This window comes from Chenopodium quinoa, unplaced genomic scaffold (assembly GCF_001683475.1).
Source record: "Chenopodium quinoa cultivar QQ74 unplaced genomic scaffold, ASM168347v1, whole genome shotgun sequence".
NCBI lineage: Eukaryota > Viridiplantae > Streptophyta > Magnoliopsida > Caryophyllales > Amaranthaceae > Chenopodium > Chenopodium quinoa.
In genome coordinates, this window is record NW_018744137.1 from 1166811 (window position 1) to 1189346 (window position 22536).

Here is a 22536-nt window from a genome sequence, read left to right on the forward strand (position 1 = left end):
TAGGACTCTTGGCCATTCCATCACTGATCCTATGCTATACCGTCTCCTGTCCTTATGCTTTGAGTATATGATATTTAATTGAGGGGGAGTTGATGAAAAAGTAGAATAGTGTGATTATATATAGTTGTGAGAGTTCTAATATCATCACAAAGAACATTACCATAATCAATCATCTGATAATTAAGAAAATGATAACAAATCATTATATCTAATATCTTAGTGAGGAAAACGAAGATTATAAAATCATTGAAATATTCTCTAATTGCAACGAATTACAATTCCAAAGGCAAATATCTGAACTATGTAATGACAGGTCCTTAAACTATCACCATGATTCCCTGGTCCTGAAGTACTAAATCTGTAGTTTGCTATGTCTAGTAAGAATGGAGACAAATGGAAGTGTTTTACTACAGTTGAACAAGCAACAATCAATCTATCAAGTTACAATCTAAATCACCATAAATATCTCTCGCTCCTCAAAAGCCCACAGGAACAGAGTTAATGCTCCATGACCAATTCGCTACGTCTCTATCACCAATTCCCTGATAACTAACAAATCAACCAATAAAGTAAAAGAGCTACCTCCTAAATAAACCTGAATTTTGAAGAGTTCTGCAATAGTCTGCAATGGTGGGAGAATTCTTCACCAACTCCCATATCTTTGCAGTGTTTTTCAGCCAGTCTCGTTCAGATACAGTTCTTGCAAAAGAGGGACGGGCCATAGACAATATGTGATCCCGAATCCTCCACAGCATTGAATCACAACTTTCACAGCGAAGTTCCAATGGGTTATCTTTTCTTCTAGGCACCAAGAACAAGTCCAACAGTTTAGGGTCAACATTGGTGTCCTCAGAATGGTGAGATTTTGGGATAGATATATGATCATCCACAGTTGGTCTTGTGAAAGAAGACGAATGAAAGTATTGCCCAAGAACCTTCTTCATCTGCTCACAAGTCTGTGGTGAAACATCCTCATCTCGCAGTCTGCAATAAATGAAAATAGTCTTCCCAGTCAGATTTCAACGTTTTAATACCCTACTGTGTGTGTGTGCGCGCGCGCGTGCCTTTAGTAATTAGTAAACTTGCTTGAAGCTATCTGCACAAGCAAAGGAAAGACTACATGAAGAACTTTAAGATACAAAAGTAGCTGTACACTTCTCTACTTAAAGATTTCTTCAAGGCCTTTTCATGATTTTTTTTCCTTTACTATATTCATTCTCTGGTTAACGATTGTTATCCCATCATCATATCCATTGAGAATACTAACTTGGTATGTATGAAAACAGGAGTTGCCATGTATTCTTCTCCGCCTTCTAAAAACTTGTCTTTATTATCCTTATCCGTGCCTGAGCTTGAGCTTTGCAAGTGTGATGTTACTGACGAAGGATCAGGTAAGCCATGTTTCAACAAGTCCACCTGAGAAACCACACAAACTTCAATTCATATACTAGTACATTGCAACCTAGAGTAAAGTCTAAATTACTGAAAAGCCAAGATTTCTGAAATCATTCCAAAAAAAAAAGAGAGATAACTGAAATCATCAATTAATCAGTTCTACAGTCTTCAAATTACCCGATGCAAAACCTCCAAAATCAAATGTATAAGGATTGGCTGACAAAAGTGTACGCATATATATTAAACAATAACGTCAATAAGCATTTGACAAAAAGTAACAACAAATCACCACCAGCCAAAGTAGAGTAGAAGCACTACTTAGGAAGTTTACAAAAGTAAATTGACAACAAACTTAGGGAGGTAATTAGCAAAGTGGTGGTGGACTGGTGGTGGTGTCAGCTGCTAAGGATGTATGGTAAGCATCCTAAATAACTATTTATCAAAGCAGTGAACAGTAGTCTTTCCTATAAATGATGCTAGAAGGGAGCCAGCGAAACAATGCATAATGAGATGTTATGGATTGGCTAAACGGAGTCAACACCACAAGTCAACCACCGCTTTTGGTGTATACGAGGCGCGCTAAGTTGGGACAGCAAGGGTCAAGAGAAGGCAGCAACAAGGAGCAACATGACAAAGCTAATTAAAGAGGAGTTTGGGAAAGGAAGCAGCCCTCTTTAATCATGCTCTTTATGGGTTTCTATTTTAGTTAATTAATATCACATGTTTGATCTAAGTCTTGAGTATATGTATGGTAGTATTAGCATTAGCAAGAATCATCCAGAAATTTGCGAGTTAACAGTAGAGAGACTTGTAGCCTCAAGCTACTAGAGAGAGTCATAACCTCAAGTTATGTTTATCCCCTTGTAACCGTTCCTCAATCAATCAAATACTCAAGCTTTCATTCTCAAATTACAATCAATTGTGCAATTTACATTAGTCGGATTCAGTACATAACATGAGAACATAAATTTATACAGTAAAAAATTACCGTTGACATTAAACGCCACATGTTAGCTTCATGAGCTCCTTCGGATACCACCAGCAAAACATGACAAACAGAAGAAAGTAGCACACCAAGCTAGAAAGATTCCTTGCAGAAACCATAAAGAACAAGTTTAGAGCAAGAACTCTTTTGCAGATTGGACAACTAAGATACTTTGATTACCACAGAGGCCATGAGAGGTGATTGCAAGAACTAAAATCAAGTATAACTGAATCTTAGAGTAAATAACATTTGGACAAAAAGCTATTTTCAATTTGTGCTAACCTGGATGCATAGAAGTTCATGTGCCAATTCAGAAGATAAAGTTTCACCTCCTAAAACAGGGACTGTGGATGAGCCATCTGGTCTCGTCATTTCAGCCAAAACTGACGGACTAAACACAGGCTGCAAGAGCAAGTAGTAGTCAAATACAAAACAGAATTATCAATGGTGAGGCCTGTGCAATTTGAATAACCAGTTTACAAGTATAATTAAGGAATATTACAACTCTCTATATGTTGCTGAAGTAAAAGGATTATAGAAACGCTTTGTTACAGAAACAACATGAGAAAATAGATAGGTTAGAAAATGAGGAAACAAAAAGAATCACATGACTCCTAATTCCTCCTTTGGCACAAGATTTCCCAACTGTTATAATTACCAATTTCTAGCAAGTATAGAGTAATTGAGAAAGCCTAGAGTCTTATTCACATGGTTAACACCATCATAAACCAATGTCATTAAATAAGATATAGCAATCCGAAAAAGAAATTAACCTGAGTATCAAGTAGTATCAAACGTTCCGAAGATATCCGAGGTTCAATACCAGTAGTACAATGCCTAGCATTCGCTCGAGTTTCCTCGGATTGAATTGCAAATGGAGGTAACATTCCTACAATAATAATCAACCAGTCAACCACCCTTGATCATACTATATACTACAACATTAACCCATTTACATAATTTCTCAATAATAAATAATCGAAATGAAAAGTTAGCATCATTTCCCTCAATTTCTTCACTTAAATAAACAATCAATAATCCTACAAAATTTAAATATAATTGAGATGACAAAAATTACCAGGAGAAGTAGGATCAAACCCATAAATCTCATTCATAATAGTCGATTTTCCAACCCCAGGAGACCCAATTACTCCAATTACAGTAAAATCAGTATTATCAGTCAAAAACTGCAATACCCATAAAAAAGATTCAATCTTTCACAAATTTAATTCCAAAATAATCAACAAAAAAAAAACAGAAGAGGGAGAATGATTAATCATACAGGAAGAAAACGATCAAAATGGAAGTCCCATGAATCGGAGAGGAGATTAAGGGAGCCAACAGGAGGAAGACGAGACCGAATTGAAGCTGCTGATAAAGATGCATCGTCTTCTCCGGCGGCACCTCGGATGAATTTGCCGGCGGCCGAAGGACTTCCGGCGACAAGACCAGGCTTTGCTAACAATATTTTTGGTGACGGTGATGATGGACCGCCTGCTCCTCCGCCACCGCTGGAAGCCATTGTTGTCCTTCTACTGTCAAGCTCAAGTTTTTAGGTTTAAATGGGAAGATTTTACAGTATAATGGTTTTCATTATGAGGCCATTTTAGAGATTTTTCATATATTAATCAAATAAAAATACTAGAAGGGTTACAATATTTAGAGGTTAATTGCTTTTTTTTTTTTTTTTTTTTGAGGTAATTAATACAATATCTCAGCCTCATAGGGCATATAGAATCTATTTAGGGTTTGTTGTATTCAGCTTATTTTCGTTCAGTTCAGTTCAGACGAGAACTCTAACCACTTGAACTATTACTCACTCTCTCAAAAACATTGAAATTTATAAATTCTAGCGGTTGTATTGAATAACAAATATTGATCACTTAGCTACTAATAGTATGGACATGACACTTATAAATTCTAGCTGTTGTATTGCACACATTAAGATTCTCCTTCTGAAGAATTTTTTTTCAAGTATTGTATTTGTTTCTTATTATTTGCAACACATGAATTTTTTATGTCTCACAACTAGAGGTGGGCAACGTGTCGTGCCTCACCGTGCCTAGAGGTGGCTTGTACCGTGCCGCTTGTGGGGATTGTGTTGTGTTGGGCCGGTGCCGCTCGCGGGTCGACACGACCAATGCCCACCTTTACTCACAACTACCGAGTAATACTCCGTATCATTTTTGCAAATAATAAGAAACGACGACAATATATTTGTTATAAATAATAAAAAAAACAATGGCAATATATAAAAACCCAAAAAAATAAAGAAAATTTGGAAACAAAAATGAGAAAATACAAGTTTATATTCGTAATTAACAAAAAAATGTTTATATAGTGACATACTTGTAAATATATCAATAATTTTTTTATCAAATACGAGTCTCATAAATATTGATTTATTTACAAAAATGACATGTTAACTAGAATGTTTTGTTGATTTATTTACCGAATTACCGCTAAATAAACTTTTTTTTTTTTGCCTCAACCAAAATTCCTATCACACCTTGATAAAATTCCAAAACTACCCTTTTATAAAGAGTACATGAGTGAGTATTTTGGATAATTTATAAATTTAAGATTTTTTTTTTCATTCCTCCATGAATCCTCACTCCACTCCACATTTCTTCCATGGAATCCCTCCAATCATCCTTTCTCTCTCCAACTCCACTCCTCGAAACCCACAAACCCCACCTCCCAAACACCCGCACCATAACCAAATTCCGGTGCTCCGTCACCTCTGACCCATGGTCCCTCAGCGACGGCAACACCGCCCCAAAACCCCGCTCAAAAAACCCCAAAAACCCACTTTCCGACGACAACGCCCGTCGCATAATCAAGTCCAAAGCTCGCTATCTTAGCACCCTTAGAAGAAACCAGGGCCCTCAAGCTCAAACCCCCAGGTGGGTCCGCCGTACGCCGGAGCAGATGGTTCAGTATTTGGAAGATGATAGGAATGGGAATTTGTATGGTAAACAGGTTGTTGCTGCAATTCAGGTTGTTAGAAGCTTATCCCAGAAAACTGAAGGTAGTTATGATATGAGGAAAGTAATGGGTTCTTTTGTTGCTAAGCTTACTTTTAGAGAGATGTGTGTTGTGTTGAAGGAGCAAAAGGGTTGGCGCCAAGTTAGGGATTTTTTTGCTTGGATGAAATTGCAGGTGGGTTTGTTTTATTTGGGTTCTTTTTGTTCTGATTTTTGATGGCATTTTGATTGTGTTTTTAGTTGAATTGTATTGGATTTCTGTTGGGGTTTCTAATATTTGGAAATTATGATTTAAGATTGTGGCATTTGCTTATATTATGTTGTAGGCTAGAATGGTTTGGACACAGGTATGTGTCCAAGTGTTAAACATGGCCGTTTTATAATAACTTAACATGATTTTAGTTTAGGTTGAAGTGTTTGAGTGTCGTACCCATGTCTGAGTGTCGAGTATCTAACACAGAACTTGAGGTGAATCCTAGGGTTAGACACTGCTATTTATGAGTGCTGTGCATGATCTTGGTCTAGAATAAAGTGTCCAAGTGTCATACCAATGTCAGAGGGTATCCAGTATCAAACACGGTACTTGAGGTGAATGAAGAGTTTGATAAACATAGTTTGTAAGAATTAAGTTTTAGACTTTTAGAATTTGCAAATTATCTACTGTGGAGGAGATATATTTGCATGTCTTTGACTGATCTTTTACATGATAATTATTGCTGTCAAGTTTTGGCGTTTGGAAGGTTATGGTATAATAGGATTTCTTTATTCAAGAGTTGTTTTATCCTTGTTAACGAATCTTTAGGCTGGAAAATTATATGCTGCAGGGTGTGCTGCATCTCTACTCAACTAAGTAAGAATTTCTTGACTGAGGTGTGTGTGTGTTGAATGCATTGAAGAGCCACTAGTGATTCACTTGTTATATCCTTGGAACTGTTTGATAGCTTGCTTTTTACTTGGCTGAGCTTATCTGAGTTGGATAACAACTGTACAATAATGAATCTTCAATAGGAAGTTTGGAGGACAACTATAGTAAAGCAAGTTGCTTTGAGCTGACAAAGTTGATCACTACTTACGCTAGACCAAAATGAATCATTTCCGTTGCTTCATTTGATTTGAATAATGAGTATGTACTGAAGTTATTGATGCACTTGGAACAGCTGTGCTACCGTCCTAGTGTTATTGCATACACAATTGTTTTGCGTGCATACGGTCAAGTTGGGAAGATTAAGCTGGCTGAAGAGACCTTTCTAGAGATGCTTGATGCAGGATGTGAACCTGATGAAATTGCCTGTGGGACTATGCTGTGTACATATGCTAGATGGGGACGACACAAAGCTATGCTATCTTTTTACATGGCTGTGCGAGAGAGGGATGTGCTACTTTCTGTCGCAGTTTATAACTTCATGCTGTCATCCTTGCAAAAGAAGTCACTCCATCAAAATGTGATACAGATATATAGAGACATGATTTATAAGAGGGTTGTACCTAACCACTTTACCTTCACTGTTGCCATATGTTCACTCGTTAAGGAATGTCATTTTGAAGAGGGATTGAAAACTTTCAATAAGATGAAAAGCCTTGGTTTTGTACCTGAAGAGGTCACTTACAGCCTTCTGATCACATGTAACATCAAAGAAGGCAAGCAAGATGAAGCATTGAGGCTTTATGAAGAAATGAGATATCAAGACATAATACCAAGTAATTTTACTTGTGCTTCTCTGTTAAACCTCTATTATAAGAATGGAGATTACTCAAAGGCACTGTCTTTATTTTCAGAAATGGATAGGTACAAAATCCGAGCTGACGAAGTCATTTATGGTTTACTTGTCAGGATATATGGTAAGCTTGGTCTTTGTGAAGATGCAGAAAAGACTTTTGAAGAGGCTGAAAGATTGGGTCTGCTTCGTGATGAGAAAACATATGTAGCAATGGCACAAGTGTATTTTAGTTCAGGAGATTATGTGAAAGCTTTGCATACCATGGAGGTGATGAAGTCTCGAAATATACCATACTCCAGTTTTTCCAATACAATCTTGTTGAAGTGTTACAAGATGAATGGAGATCTTGGATCTGCTGAAGCAACGTTTCAGTCTTTATCCAGTACTGGAGTCCCAGATTCAAGATCTTGTAATGACATGCTCAACATGTTCTTAAGACAAACTTTGGTTGAGAAGGCTAAGAATTTCATTCTTCAGATAAGGAAGGACAGTGTTATGTTTGATGAGGAGCTCTGCAGAACGGTGATGAAGGTATACTCTAAGGAGGGAATGCTTAGAGAAGCTGAGCAATTCATTGAAGACGTAAGTGGAAATGTACATATGGAAAACAGCAGCTTTATTCAAACTGTTTCCATGATTTTGAAATCAGAAGATAGGAAGTTTGAGAAAGAAAAAGGTCACTCGTTAGTCCCTGCTTCCCTTGATACTAATGCACTGGAGCTTATGCTTTGTCTTTATCTAGCAGATGGTAGCAGCAATAAGATAGAATACACGCTTGATTTTTTACTTGGAGCTGCTGATGGCTTATCTGTTGCAAAACAACTCATCGGGAAGTTTATACATGAAGGTAAAGTTGGTGTCTTCTGGAATTTGAAATAGTGTTACGTCTTATTTTAGCATATTATCTTGTTGAGTTTTTCTTGATGATTGCCATTTAACTTGGTGTAGGTGATGCTTCTAAAGCAGAAATCCTCTGTGATCTATTAATTAAAAGAGACACAAAGGAAAATGGTGGAATCTTGGCTTCAATGATTTATTTGTATGGAAAGCAACAGAATCTGGAAAAAGTGAAAACACTGTTTTCAGCTGTGGTGAATTCTGGCAATTGCGGGGCCGAAATATACAATTCCGTGATTGATGCCTGTGTGAAATGTGGTGAACCTAGGGAAGGTTACCAGGTTTTCAAGGAATGCACAAAAAGAGGAATTTGTTTGAGTCCCTTTGTCATCAGTGTGCTTGTGAACCATCTAACAAATCGTGGTAGGGTATTGGCTCACCTTTAGTCAATTTCTGTTCTTTTTGTGATAGAAATGTATTAGTGTGTGGTTGTATATACTTGATGCCTGGATCTGTTTCTTTCTTCTAACATAGTTATTCACTTATTCTGCCCCAGGGATATATCGGGAAGCAGAGGATGTGATTAGTAGAAGTTTGCATGACAACATGGTTCTTGACACTATTGCTTATAATACATTTATTAAGGCAATGTTAGAAGCAGGTTGGTCGGGGAATTTTATTTTAAAGTCTTTTTTATGTCAAGAATATGATACAAGAAAAACAATTATAACTGTGCCTGACATAATACTTTCACAGGTAAATTGCATTTTGCTGCGAGCATATATGACCGCATGCTATCATCTGGAGTTTCCCTGTCAATACAGACGTATAGCACTATGATCAGGTTAGATAGCCTCCTCACTGAAAAAATAATGCATTAACAAGTGGAAGGAAAGCATGTCTTACTTTCTTTTAATATATTATTATTTGGTTGGTGTAGTGTTTATGGAAGACAAAAGAAGCTAGATAAGGCCGTAGAGATGTTCAACATGGCACAGAATATGGGCATATCTTTGGATGAGAAAGTTTACACTAATCTAATAAGCATATATGGAAAGTCTGGTATGTTTTTCCACAAAGTCTTGTGCCTTTCCATGCATATAATCTATGCCCCATAAGTCTCTTTCCTTTATGGAGCTGTAACTCTTTGCATATCCACCATATGATTACAATGGAGAGAACTTTTTTGCAGGAAAAGCTCAGGAAGCATCTGCATTGTTCGCTAAAATGAGGGAGGAAGGCATAAAACCTGGAAAGGTGAATTTTTCTATGTTGCTTACTTTTTGAATACTCGTTGTATTAAGAAGTGATTCATGACTTTAAACCTTTCAGCTACGGGAGAGAGAGAGGGTGGGTGCAGTTCCTCATGATATACGTATTACTTAGTATGATATGTGTTAAACTAATGTTGCCTTCCCCTTGCTCTTCTAAGCTTTGTGACTCCAATGTTGCAGATAAGCTACAATGTTATGCTAAATGTATATGCTTCTGTGGGACTTTATTCTGAGGCCGAGGAGCTTTTTAAGATCATGCAGCAAGATGGGCGCTGTCCTGATTCCTTTACTTATCTCGCCCTTGTTAAAGCTTACACAGAGAGTATGAAATACCAAGAAGCGGAACAAACAATTGCATCCATGAAGAAAGAAGGAATACAACCTTCTTGTGCTCATTATAATCTATTGATATCAGTCTTTGCCAAAGCTGGCCTAATTGTGGAAGCTGACCGGGTTTTCAACACAATGCTTGCCTCTGGATTAAAACCTGACATTGTATGCTGTAGGACCATATTAAGGAGTTACATGGAATATGGATATGTGGATAAAGGAATTTGTCTCTTTGAAAGGATTCAACAATATGCAAAGGCAGACAGATTTATCATGAGTGCTGCTATTCACTTGTACAAAGCTGTGGATAAGGGTCATCAGGCAGATGCCGTCTTAAAATCAATGAACGATATGGGGATTCCATTTTTGAGAAGCCTTGAAATCGGATGCAGGACAGAAACTTCATAGAAGTTGGTGTACATAATTTTGAGTTTGAAATTGCAGTTCTTGTTTGTAGGTGAAAATTTTAGAAGATAAGCTAGAAATACAGAACACCAAGTATACAGTTTTCATGATTTTTTATAGTATCATTGTTGGGACTCTTGGGAGTTGGGAGGATGGTTGACTGGGTTGTAATGGTTGTTGTTAAGGTTACTCTTTTGATAATAAACTGTTTCCAATGGCAATGTATGCATCATTTGATTCATTTCTCTGTGGACTATAATTTATACATCCGAAGTATATAATATTTTTTTATTTTTATTATTATATATACTGGTACATGTATTTAATTTTTTTATACTTTTTTTTTTTAATTTTTTTTATGGCCTAGTAGGCTAGTAGTAACTCTGGCTAGGAAAGAACCTAACAGTTTGAACAAAACGAGACCAATGAGTAATCTGTATTGAGCTATAAAATTTCATATACATCCGTAGAGATGTTAATTTGGGTGTTCGGGTCGAATTCGGTAAAGTCGAGTCGACTTTAAATTTGAATCATGCTAAAAAAATTTGTCCAAGTCTCCAAACAAGTATATTAATCGGTTTGGTTTCGGTCGGGTCAGTCAGGTAGGATTTTGACACCTATGATCCGAGTGTTGGTATGATGGTTTCGGGCGAATTACTTGTAAGATATTGATTTCTGCTGTATTGGGCCAACAATGAAACTGTAAATGGGTAAATGGATCTAACCTCAAAATAGTAGTAAGACCCAGATATCTCAACACCTTAATTTCTTCTTCCAACTCAATTGGTATTTTCTCTCTCTTCCCCTTTCACTTTCTCTCTCCTCTTCTTCTTCTTCCTTCTGTACTTCGATCAATCAATTGAAGATGGCGTTGAGCTTGCTCCGAAATCTTGCAAAATCAACCGCTTTGCGTTCGAATGCCAGGAGTTTCTGCATTGTTAGCACTGAAGTCGTCACCTCTCACACTGATAAATGGATGCAGGTAAACCCTATGTTTTCCCCCTTTTTTTGTTGATTCTTTTGTTATTCTATAATTTTTATGCAATTATCATCTTTCTAATTAAAACTAGATCTGAGTAAGTTGTGATTTTAATTTTATTGGGTTTCCTCCAATTTTATTGTGTGATTTCTGCTCTATCAAATTAAGGTTTAGGATTATTCATTTTTCGATTAGAACAAATGTTGAAATTTTTGTGGATGTTTTTTGGGGTAAATTAGTGAATACTTAATTAGGTTTTTAATTTTGTTCTATTTTTTCAAGTTGGATACTATAATCTTTTCAATTGTTGGACCAAAATTTGATTTATTTTCTATCAAATTAGAGACTCAGGTTATTGATTTTGACCATAATCACCATATAGGTGCTGTGAGGAGAAATAAAAAATGAAAATTTTGGTTTCTCTTCGTTAATTAGTTAAGTTAGTGATAAACAGGTGATTGCTTAGATGGATTGTTGTTCTAGTTATTCGCCACTTTGAAATGAATGTCAGGTGGAAATAAAAGTTTTTTCGTAGATGTGATACTATAGAAGATGTGATTTTCACCAATTATTGTTGATTTTCGGCCTTAGTTAAGCGATTACTGTGTAGGATTTTGTTAGTTCCTTGAATATAGCTGAATCTGGAATGTGATAACTGATAAGCCCTTTTCGAATGATTGTTTCAAGAGTCAATGTGTCTTCTTTCTACTAGAACATAGGTAATTTCTACCTTTAATTGATTTTTGTATAGTCCTTTGTTTGAGCAATTATTGCCTATAATATTGTTAGTGCTTGATACCTTTTGGGAAAGTTTGTTAAGCCCTTGTTAGTTGTGTGTTTTGTTATGTCTATAATCTTTTCATAATCTATGAGCTCAACCCATTTTCAAGAGTTTGAACAATGAAGCGGATGGGGAATTTTTGGCAAAGCTCTTTTATACGAAACTACTCCTTCCGTTTTTTTTTTACTCTTTTTGTTGAACCCATTGACTAAAGTTCTGCCTTTGAGACACAAGTCTTTAGGTTTTTCTAATCTTTTTTAATTTGAAGATTTGGTTTGCTTGTGGAGTTTAAGAATTGATTACTAGCCAAGAGTTTCGATTAGCAATATAGCATGAAAATTTACTATATAATTGATATAGACTATAGAGCCTATCTGAGTTAAAAGATTTACAGTACCATTCAGTTTCAAAGAAAGAATCTGTTTTCTTATGATAATGACAATCTCATTGGGCTCTTTTACCACTGGAAGCTTTGATTGTGGTTTGTGGTAATTTTCTTCCAGTTAATATTAATTTCGAGATTAATTTATGGTCGCCTTTGGCCAAAAGCTCATGTAAAGGAGATTTTATAGTTTCAAGCCTTTTCTTTGTGTCTTGCTCTGGTTTTCTTCCCATTGCTCAATAGTTTCACTGGTCATTTTGATATCTGCTTTTAATTAAAGCCATTGTAGCAATAGAAAGTCAGATTTCTCAGGGCGTCTTGTTTTCTTTTCAGTGTTGTGGGCCTTGTGAGGCCCTTCGTGTTGTATTTGTATATATCTGAGAGACCCTTAACTATCATAAAGATGTAATCTTTGGGGGAATTTTCTGCTTTCCCTTTGTCTGATAAACTAAGAGTAAGTAACCACCTAGAATCAAACAAAACCTAACCCTGTAAATTTGATCCTTGGAATTAGATTGCCTTACTCTTGTATCTAGGTTGTGAATTCGTCTGTCATACTTTTCAACTAGTCTTTTATTTCATTTTTTCCTACTCTCTACTCTTAAAGCACACCACCAGTTGTTTTAGGATCCTTTAATGGTTGTGCATTTGACATCTGAGATGTTATAACACACTGCATGTTTACAGTATTCATTTGCTGTCTTTGTAGGATAAAAGCAAGAAGTCTCCAATGGAGTTGATCAATGAAGTACCTCCCATTAAAGTGCAAGACCGAATAGTTGCATGTGAAGGAGGTTAGATTGATTTGAATTTTGTTTTTTATTTTCAAATCTAATTCCCACTGTTTAAGTAGACACTATTTAAAAAAATTATGCTGACATGCTATTGAGAAGTTAGTCTCACAGAGCTTCGAAGAGCCTAAAATCTTTAAATCAAATTGACTTGTTCTTGTTGTTTCTTGGTGGCAGCTAAGAATCCTCTGGGGCACCCTGTCGAGTTCATATGTCTTGACTTAGAAGCTCCAGCAGTCTGCAAATATTGTGGCCTGCGCTACGTTCAAGACCATGGTCATCATCATTAGAGCTGATTTACCATTTTGTGTATGTAATTCCCCACTTGAATTTGAAATTTGGGGGAATAATTGTCAATGTAGTTTGCATCCTCTTTTCAAGTAAGCCTTGAGTGCTTTGGTACTTGCTTCACAGAACGACAACAATTTGATTCAATGAACATAGCTGATGCGATGGAAAATAATGAAATACCTATGTCATTTTGTTTTTAGGATTGATATTCTTATTTCCTTGACAATTTATTAAGGCACCTCGTCCAATTGGAAACTAGACATTCCTAATAATTTAGGATCTGGTTAACTTGTACGGAACCTTAAAAGATAATTGAGATCCCAAAATGTATTCAATTAAGAATTTAGAACTGATTTATTCATGTGATGTTAAGATTGTATCTGAATCAAAATTTTCTATAATGATTTATTGTACAAAGTGTTAACAAGCGCCATATCATTTGTCAGATACATCAGGAAAAAAAATCTGGAGCCACGTCGAACTTCATATTTCTACACTGTGATGTTACGTATGCCAAAATTCCCCACAAATAGGGGTAAAATTATGACCAACATCAATGTGGATGATGAAAAAAAATTCCTCTGTGCTTAACCTATCTGTCTTCACAGCGCCAACAAATAAATAGCAATAATCTCAGCAGTAAAAAGATAATTTGCTTTGCCTATATAAGTCATCTACGATTTCATCGAGTTACTTTCTTCAGTCCCAGCCAATTTCTTTCTTTGTTGGTGTTCTGCGACCTTGTAATCTACAACCTCACGGAACAATTGAGGATCAAGGATGCAATTTTCACTGCCATAAACAGCTGCTTGAACTCCAGCCATTAGCTTTGCTATCTCTCTTCCCGAGAATCCTTCAGTCTTAGCTGCAGCCTCTCTGAGCAAGTCATCAGTCAATCCTGTAATTTCTATCTTTTGCTGCTGCTTCTGAAACAAATGTGAAAACAGCCCAGGTTTTCTTGATCCAGCTTGTGCTATATACTTGTCAAGATATAGTTTTAGCAACTTAAATCTTTCATCCTCTCCAGGCAACGGGAACTCAAGGACTTCATCAATACGATCAGCCACTGCTGAATCAAGATCCCCAGGCCGGTTTGTTGCAAGAGCTAGGACTATGTCCTTAGACTGATCACCTGTTCGAAACAGGAGTGCGTTGAGTGCACTCCTTTGAGCTTCACTCATGTACATTTTGTTTCGCCTGGAAAATGTCGATTAACAGCATGAGAACCAAAGGTATTAAATGGATCATAAAAGCAAATTATGACATGCATGAAGGACAAGCCAAAACTCTATTAAAATGGTAAGCATAATCTTTTATGAGACAATCAAATTCCAACTCTGACAAATAATAGTTTTGAGTATGTTACACAAAGAAGTTCTGATGTGTAACTAGTGTCTGGTGATGTGTTATTACTGAGCATCAAAGAAAATTTCCGAAAATATTAAACATAGCACAATAGCACATTAAAAATCAAGTATAACTGTTTTTTTGAGAAAAGAAATCAATTATAACTTACTCGCAAAGGAAAGCATCAGCTTCATCAATAAATAACAATAGACCCCTATTAGACTTCTTTGCCCAGTCAAATAGCTGATGGATCTTCGTAACAGCTTGTGCCCCTAGTGGGGCAACATCTCCACCAGTCATCAACGCGTAGTCCAATCCCTGATAAGACACAGAACAAAATTCTATCAATCCATCATACTCCGACAGTGGGTTTCCCATTACCAGTCCCAAGTCTGGATAAGGAGGTTTACAGAAGGCCAGTGACAGCCAGTGTAAAACTTGTCACATCACATGACAGAACAGAATTCTAAACAGGAAGAAATTTTATTGAAACATAAAATGAGCTCTCCTATGTAAGCTTAAAGTTCAGGAAGCATAAATCATGCCTACAACTATTGATATACTTAAATAAAGCATAATATTGATATACGATAAATCACAGTGAACAGGAGCATGATTTGTCCTACTTTAAGGTCAGAACATGACGGCTATTTCAAATTTTCACAATTATGCAGGATTAAACACAAATGCCACGTATTAAAAGTTTAAGACTATTAACAAGCTAGAGGTAAGATGCCATACAGATTTACGAGCCAGCTCTCGTGCAGCCATTGTTTTCCCTGTTCCTGGAGGGCCATAGAAAAGCATATTACGGAATGGTGCTTGATGAGCTTTTGTGTTTGCAGTTGCAGAAGCTAGCTGCTGGATTCTCTTCTGGAGAGAAGGGTGTAAAATAACATCACCAAAACCATTTCCATTCTTGGAAGCATTTCCTCCAGTAGAACGGAGTGTGCTCATGACACGGGGAAGAACACCAGACCAGGAATATTTTCCTCTAGAGGATTCTCTGATTAATGATGGCTGTCCCAGTATCCTGTCTACATAACTCCATACTACTTTAGCTCCTTCTCTGCAAGATGAGAAACAAGAAAAAAAAAAATCTTTCAAAGATTGAAAAAAAGATTAAAAGTTCAGAACTAATTGCAAAAGCCACATAGCTACAGAACCCAAAACATGTTGTCACGGATCCAAATAGTCCAAGTCTCAATGGGAGTCAACCTCCTTTGAGGGTCTATGCAAGAAGAAGGAAAGTCAACACGGGTCAACCAAGGGCTGCAACAGAGAACAATCCTAGGCCTTGACAACTCCAATTTAGAAGATGACAAAATTAATTAAGAAATCAGAGAAGGAAAAAAAGCGACTTTAGTTTATATTGTTTACTTATGTTTTTCCAGTTTAAGCTAAGTCTTACTTGTTTAGGTTCAAGGTCATGTTGACCATTTTGGTATAAGTAGTATGTGAAGTATTAGTGGGAGGATTATCCAGAAATTGAGTGAAACCATTGGTGAGATTAGTAGCCTCAAGCTACTTGGTGAGATTGATAGCCTAAAGCTATTGCCTTGTAATCCTTCCTCTATTAACTAATCAAAGCTTTCAACCTTCCTTCTATTTACTGTTGTTATTACTTTACGATTCCGGCAACCGTAGGCAGTCCACTACACATGTGCATGTACCAGTGATCTTACATACACTCAAATTTTCTCCATAACTCCATTTCCTGACCTTTTCCTTGATTTCAAAACTTAATCACCCATCATCTTTTTCTTCTACTAATGGCAGCAATCCTATTCCAATATTAACTTCCAATCATCCCTTTTAGGCTTTCAAATATTGGCGCACCATAGTGCAACAAAGAGACTAGGATTCTTATTTTAGTTTGCATGTCACCTAACAATTTTCATAACACGATAACTGAACTAAGCAAATAATTTTCTTATTTTCCGTTTTCTTGGTTTAGCCTTCATCTTACCTCAACACAATAGAAAAAAAAAAGCATAGGTTGAATCTAGAATGACAAATACAATGCAAGGTACAGAACAAGGAATATGTAGATGGTAAAATACTAATAATCAGCTTATTAGGAACACAGTCTATTCAATCTTTAGTCACAAGGAAAAATATATCAGTCACACAAACCATCACAAAAGTAGGCTGCCTTTCCACATAGGCGTGAGCAGAAAATTTAATTAATCACCTAAAATCATATCACTTAAGTTGCTGCAGGGAAAGCAGATCAAAACATCATAAGAAAGCTGCAACCCAAGCTAGGTATTCTTAGAGCAGAGTTTAAAATCTCTGCCTGACAAAACCTAGTTATTCTGTCTTCTGTAACCTAATCAGTGCTTGTCCCTTTGTATGAGGACATAGCTGTTAGTGAACCCTGTCAACATGTCCTCATAATTTTTTGTTAATTTATTACTTAAGACCCTGAGTTATCATCTAAACCTTGCATGGGCTAACATAAAATGCAAATGGATCCAAAAGCTTTAATCTTTAGGGTTTTCTGCTAAAGCACACAGCACTGTCACTACTGCATGCTCATAATTAGATATTAAATTCTGATTGACAAACGTAACATTCCAAAATAAAATGGAAATTTATATTGATTTGTAAGGAGGGGAAAGAGCCAATTCAGTCCTTAGACCAAGATCTTTAAATCCTGAAGTAGTGTTTCTTAACCTAAGACAAGGGTTGCCAAATCATCAACATAACTCCAAAGAAAGAGCACATTGGATCTTACAGCTGCACACTAGTATTTGTGCCATACGTTCTAACTCACAAGCAACACAAAATAACAGGTACTGATCATTTATAGGCACAGGGAGGCGTCTTATGAGCTAGTAAAACTTTCATACATGATACATCATAACTTCAAACATTAACCAATGCACAGATGTACAGTTGGTGTAACTCTAAGATACCTTTTAGAGGGAATACAAACAGAGTTAAACATGACTATTTATTGAATATAGGAAAAACCGGATACCCAAATCCAGTTCCAAGACAAACAATGCTCTAGAAACTTGGATTTAATAATTTAGCAACCAAAATACGGAGTAAAACAATCAGATAAAAAAATTTCAATTTGACATCTCTCTCACTCTTTCTGATGATATGGATTGGTGCGCAACTTTTTCACTAACTATGCATAGTTTTTTTTACTTGAATTTGAATGTACATATATTAATTTTCTAGCGCATGATATTATTATTTAATTTTCGAGAAAAATATGACCAGGCACATGTTCAACCTTGTGCATGAGTTAAGTTCAAGCAAATATCAGTCCTTGTAAATAACTTAAATGATCAACTCAAATATACCACTTCAGCACATTCCACAATGAAACTACCAGGTACACCTGAAAACTTACTCACACTTGGATCAAAAACTATCTCAGTAGAGAAATTGGCATGTAAAGGGATTAAGGGATTGCCAAGTGTTAATTTACAGGTGAATCTATTTGGCCTACTCAATATATAATTAGATAGCAAGATAGATATTTATGTAAACTCAAAGCTTCCAACAGACCTTGTGGTGTATATGCCAGCAGCAAGAGCAGTAACCCCACCAACAGCGACAATAAGCTTATTTTGATCTGTCAATATAGCTCGGAATCCTCCTAGATAAAGTAATAAAGAAACAAAATCAAGCTAATAATAATGGTAATAATTAGCTAAATTGAGGAAGAAGGATAAACATTTGTACAGTGAGATCAATATTTCATTATATAAAGAGAGAAAAATTTAAACTCAACACACACTTGATTAGTTTTGCACAATTTACTTTTCATTAAAAAAACCTAAAAAGGAAATTAGAATGAGCAAAGGAAATCAATCAAGCCATGCGAAAGCATAATATAGCCCTGAGAATAAGGCCACTTCATTAACAGAATACCAGCACAAGACAATCTACTAAATAATCAATCACAAGATGGTCGTATGGCACACTAGTAAAGAACGGAAAAGATTTATAAAAATAGTAAAGAAAAGAAATGATAACAACAAACAAAAACCTCTATGCGATACTTCAAATTGAAACACAAGATTACAAATAATAATCGAATGTACAAAACAAAGCGAAATGAGGACTATAATAAAGATACCTCCAATGTGATCAAAAGTGGTGTTTATAGCTGAAACCCATTTCTCAGTCTCTTTTTTTGCACGTTCCCCAAACAAACGTAAATTAACCTCTTCCAACAATTTTGCTTCATGAGCTCTCCCTTCTGCTTCTGCCATTGACTTTACTCTTAGGGTTTCACGCTCTATTTCTGCCTTCTCTTTTTCAGTTTTGATACGTTGTGCTTGAATCTGCTCCTCTGTTTGTCTCCTAGCAGCTTCTACTCTTTTAGCCATCTCCCCTTGCATATCCACAAGCTCCCGATTTCTAGCTCTTTGTTTCTCATGCTCTTCCTGTCAAAGGGTAATAAATGAGTTTCTCATACATAATTACAAACACATTTCGATGGTAACAAAAATAATCATATTACATACATCACTCCGTTTCTTTTTCAATGAATCTTCATATTTTGCCAACTGCGATTTAATTTCTGCTGTTTGCTTATTCAATTTTTGCTGTTCTCCATACATCACTTTCTGCTTTTCCTGCATGAACAAAGAAACAATGCTAACCAATACTACAATAAAAGTCACTGAGAGAAGCAAACAGAAATTCTAATAAGATTCACACCTTTAAAAAAAAACAGAAATTCCAACAAGCAAAATACACCACCAACATCTCCTCACGTTCTAAATCTCTGCATACTTTAAAAAAAACCGAACCCCCCACCCAACCCCACAGCCCCGGAATTTTAATAAGATCACAGCCTTATTAACATCCTAAGGTAACTAGGTAAGTATGTAAGTATGAATTAACTCTATGCTAGCCATAGACATACGATCACCGATGACGGCCATAAAGAATATCCAAGTCACAGTTCAAAATTTACAGTGATTCCGAACAGGCCCAATGTCAACTTAATAAAGGTTTAGTTGCTAGTCTTGCTACCAGTACTATAAATATATGTTCATTAAATCAAACTCATCATCAAATACTACCATTTTGTTCTAGCATTGATTCTGACAACTATGTAAAAGCAAATTAAAGCTTGCCAACTTACTAATTCAGCTTGATTTGCCATTGCCTTAAGCTCTTGTGTCTTCATTTCAATCTCTTTCCTCTTCGTTTCTTCCTGCTCCTTTATTATCCCAATCACCTATAAACATCAAACTCAAAAACAACAAATTAAATAAAACTTCAAACATTATAATTCGACCCCATTTCAACGAATCAAATTAATACCGTTTTAGCATCTTTAGACTTCTCAATCCGTTTCAAAGCAGCAACACCTCGTTCCAACGCCTCAGGGTCGAACCCAGTAGAAGAAGTTCTGGGGTTATCATTCCTCGGCTTCCTTGGCTTCCCCGGCTCGTCAGACGGCGGCGCTTGCGGCGGAGCATTCCCAGGGTGTGGAAGCTGATTCGGCGAGTTCCCGGCGGAGGGCGGCGGAGAAGGATTAGAGAAAGGGGGGAAGTTCAAACGGGGTTCAGCGTAAGTGTTGTTGGAACCAACAGATGCAGCAGCAATGGCTGTCATTATCCCTGTTGCGCATACTTTCGCAACCGCCATTGTTGAACCTTCTTCTTCTTCAGCTTACTATTCAACAATTGGGGTTTTTAGGGTTAAATTGAATTGAAATGGGGATGAACTGAATTGAATTGGGGTTTATTTAATTTGGGGAAGAAGAAATTGGCTTGATTAACAAGAAAGATGAAAAATGTGAGATAATTTTCAGGGTTTTGGTAGGGTTTGAGACATGGCGGTTTGGAATGTTTGAGATTGTTATTTTTTTTGGGTTTGATTTATACTGAACCGGTTTTCGGTATTAAACCGGTAATATTCGGTTTTTGTTGTTGTGTGTATATGTGTTATGGGCTTGGGCTAAAAACTAGAAGTGGCACAAGTACAACTTCAACACAACTATCATTGATTCATTGTTGTTTGGAACTTGGAAGTTGGAGCTTGTACTCTTGATTCTTGAAGATGTATGTGTTTTAATTTACACGCTCCCTTTGAGACCACAATAGATTAAATGGGGCAAAAATTAAGGAACTGATGAAGTATATGTTAACGCAACAATCTAATTGTGTCAACTCAAATCATTTTGTGAACTAAACACCTCATTCTTAATGTGTAAACTCGAAGCCTCTCAGGTCCCAACACAAGTATGGTACCTTTAGCAGTCCCTTGGGGGGTTAATGGAGTGCTAAGATCATCCAACTATCCAACGCGTATGATTTCTCTGCCAGCGATGCTAGTTAGCTTTAGTCGAATTTTTAAGAAATGGAATCTAAGTAGTAATATGGTATGCCTATAAGATTTTTTTTTCTCTATATATAACAATGCATGTATGATTTTTCCTAGAAAAAGTCTTAAATGGTTTGATAGTATTTCTTCAAATGTAAATGATTAACATAATAATAATGTCTACCAATATATGAATAGTTATCTAAGATTTGCAAATTTTTGCATTATTATCTCATGCACTTGCCACCCTAAAGCATTTATAATTATGCTTTGGTCAACCTGTAATAGAATTTTTTTTTTTTTTTTAAAAAAAAAAAACCTAACACCGAAATTTCATCAAATTAGTATTATGTGCAAAACGTTCAGGTACTTGATGTATAATACGTACGGAGTAATATATATTAATGTTTGATACACTTCATATTTAAAATTTGCCCTTATACTAATAGAATTACCAATGTAAGATCTATCATCCCAACATCCTAAAGTAAACTTTGTATACTTTGTATCTAACCAAGAAGACTCCGTTAAATATACAACATGATTATGCATTTATGCCTGCAAGAAATACGACGTATGTTTATAAGTCAACACGTAAAAACACAAGTTTGATTAGCAATAAATCAGAAGATCTTCATAATTAAAATATGGATAATTGCCGGATAATTGACTCATCATTTTCAAATGTATAATACAAATATATATAAGTTGGACAAATAATCTCAACATGTACGTAGTGTATAGGTGTTTGACAAGTATCTTCGTAAAGAATAATTGTCTAGTTGTTAACATGTGCCCTAAGCTAATTAACTTGATAAGTTTTTTGCTCAACCATGTGCAACACTTGTGATCGAGTTGTGATTTTGTGAAAGAGTCTTTTTTTGTAAAATCATGAGGAACCGAATTTTTCAATGGTTTAATAAGTATATATTTCATCTATTTCAAAATAATTACTACATACTTATGTGATTATGTAAAATATAGTTAGATTTGTTTTAATTTACTATTAATATTTTTAAATTTTACTTACGTATACTCGAATGTAGGAAGGAAGTATATATATTGACAAGCAAGGAAGTTTAATGCTTTAAACATATCATCTGTTTTTTTTTTTCTTTTTTTTTTTCCGAAAAGTATGTCATCTTCTTTGATATGAAGGAAGTACATTAAAATAGTTCTTATATGGTTGTATATAATATAATGAGTAGTATGATGCATTACACATTTACACCTTTACACATTACATTTAGGGGTGTTTGGTATGTAAATTTGTAATGTAGGAAACGTAAACAAATAAGTATTTTCATTTCTATTAGTTTGGTATGAGCTACAAGTAACAAATACCGTTTCCAAAGGGTAACAAAATCCCCCAAATTGTTACCCTTATCCAACTAGTGGAAACAAAATGTGTTTCCCTCCTCAATCATAAACTCCTCAATTTGTTTCCATATCATAAAGATACCAAACATATATCAAAGGTAACGTGAATCATTACCCTTTCCCTTACTTATATAAATCATTTCCATTCCGTTTACGGAATTTATACCAAATGTCCCCTTAAAGTACACTTTGACCACATACATTAAATCACTGATACAGAGGAGTAAGCATGTAAAAAATTACACAATGGAGGAAGTAATAATTAACTAAATTGACATTATATTATACTAGTACTAATTATTGTACACATACAAAAATGTACAAAAAATAGAGACAAAAAATGCTAAA

The 22536-nt window shown here is 35.7% G+C and overlaps 4 protein-coding genes across 6 annotated transcripts; 2 read left to right on the plus strand and 2 right to left on the minus strand.

Annotated features, from left to right (window-relative positions):
• Positions 1 to 235: 235 nt before the first annotated feature.
• Positions 236 to 4303, minus strand: LOC110693010 (protein SMG9-like). Its single transcript, XM_021870117.1, has 7 exons — positions 3663 to 4303; positions 3459 to 3567; positions 3154 to 3269; positions 2663 to 2782; positions 2384 to 2473; positions 1268 to 1416; positions 236 to 984 (listed from the first exon to the last, which is right to left on the minus strand). The coding sequence occupies exons 1-7, from the start codon at positions 3900 to 3902 to the stop codon at positions 579 to 581; spliced, it is 1230 nt and encodes a 409-aa protein (XP_021725809.1). The 5' UTR covers positions 3903 to 4303; the 3' UTR covers positions 236 to 578.
• A 569-nt stretch (positions 4304 to 4872) lies between these two features.
• On the plus strand, positions 4873 to 10234 carry LOC110693012 (pentatricopeptide repeat-containing protein At5g27270-like). Of its 3 annotated transcripts, XM_021870120.1 has the most exons (9): positions 4873 to 5542; positions 6525 to 7761; positions 7831 to 7932; positions 8034 to 8345; positions 8479 to 8583; positions 8679 to 8766; positions 8863 to 8984; positions 9115 to 9179; positions 9377 to 10234. In XM_021870120.1, the coding sequence occupies exons 1-9, from the start codon at positions 5015 to 5017 to the stop codon at positions 9932 to 9934; spliced, it is 3117 nt and encodes a 1038-aa protein (XP_021725812.1). In that variant the 5' UTR covers positions 4873 to 5014; the 3' UTR covers positions 9935 to 10234. The 3 variants fall into 3 exon arrangements, with proteins under 3 accessions (XP_021725812.1, XP_021725811.1, XP_021725813.1); XM_021870119.1 differs by having other exon boundaries at positions 6525 to 7932; XM_021870121.1 differs by having other exon boundaries at positions 5455 to 5542; positions 6192 to 7932.
• Positions 10235 to 10677: 443 nt separating this feature from the next.
• Positions 10678 to 13389, plus strand: LOC110693014 (NADH dehydrogenase [ubiquinone] iron-sulfur protein 6, mitochondrial). The gene is made up of 3 exons (XM_021870123.1): positions 10678 to 10913; positions 12783 to 12867; positions 13042 to 13389. Exons 1-3 carry the CDS (start codon positions 10797 to 10799, stop codon positions 13152 to 13154), a joined length of 315 nt encoding a protein of 104 aa, XP_021725815.1. The 5' UTR covers positions 10678 to 10796; the 3' UTR covers positions 13155 to 13389.
• A 119-nt stretch (positions 13390 to 13508) lies between these two features.
• On the minus strand, positions 13509 to 20501 carry LOC110693013 (ATPase family AAA domain-containing protein 3-like). The gene is made up of 8 exons (XM_021870122.1): positions 19804 to 20501; positions 19622 to 19717; positions 18996 to 19106; positions 18605 to 18914; positions 18031 to 18121; positions 15244 to 15571; positions 14672 to 14820; positions 13509 to 14352 (listed from the first exon to the last, which is right to left on the minus strand). Exons 1-8 carry the CDS (start codon positions 20128 to 20130, stop codon positions 13830 to 13832), a joined length of 1935 nt encoding a protein of 644 aa, XP_021725814.1. The 5' UTR covers positions 20131 to 20501; the 3' UTR covers positions 13509 to 13829.
• Between the last annotated feature and the right edge of the window lie 2035 nt (positions 20502 to 22536).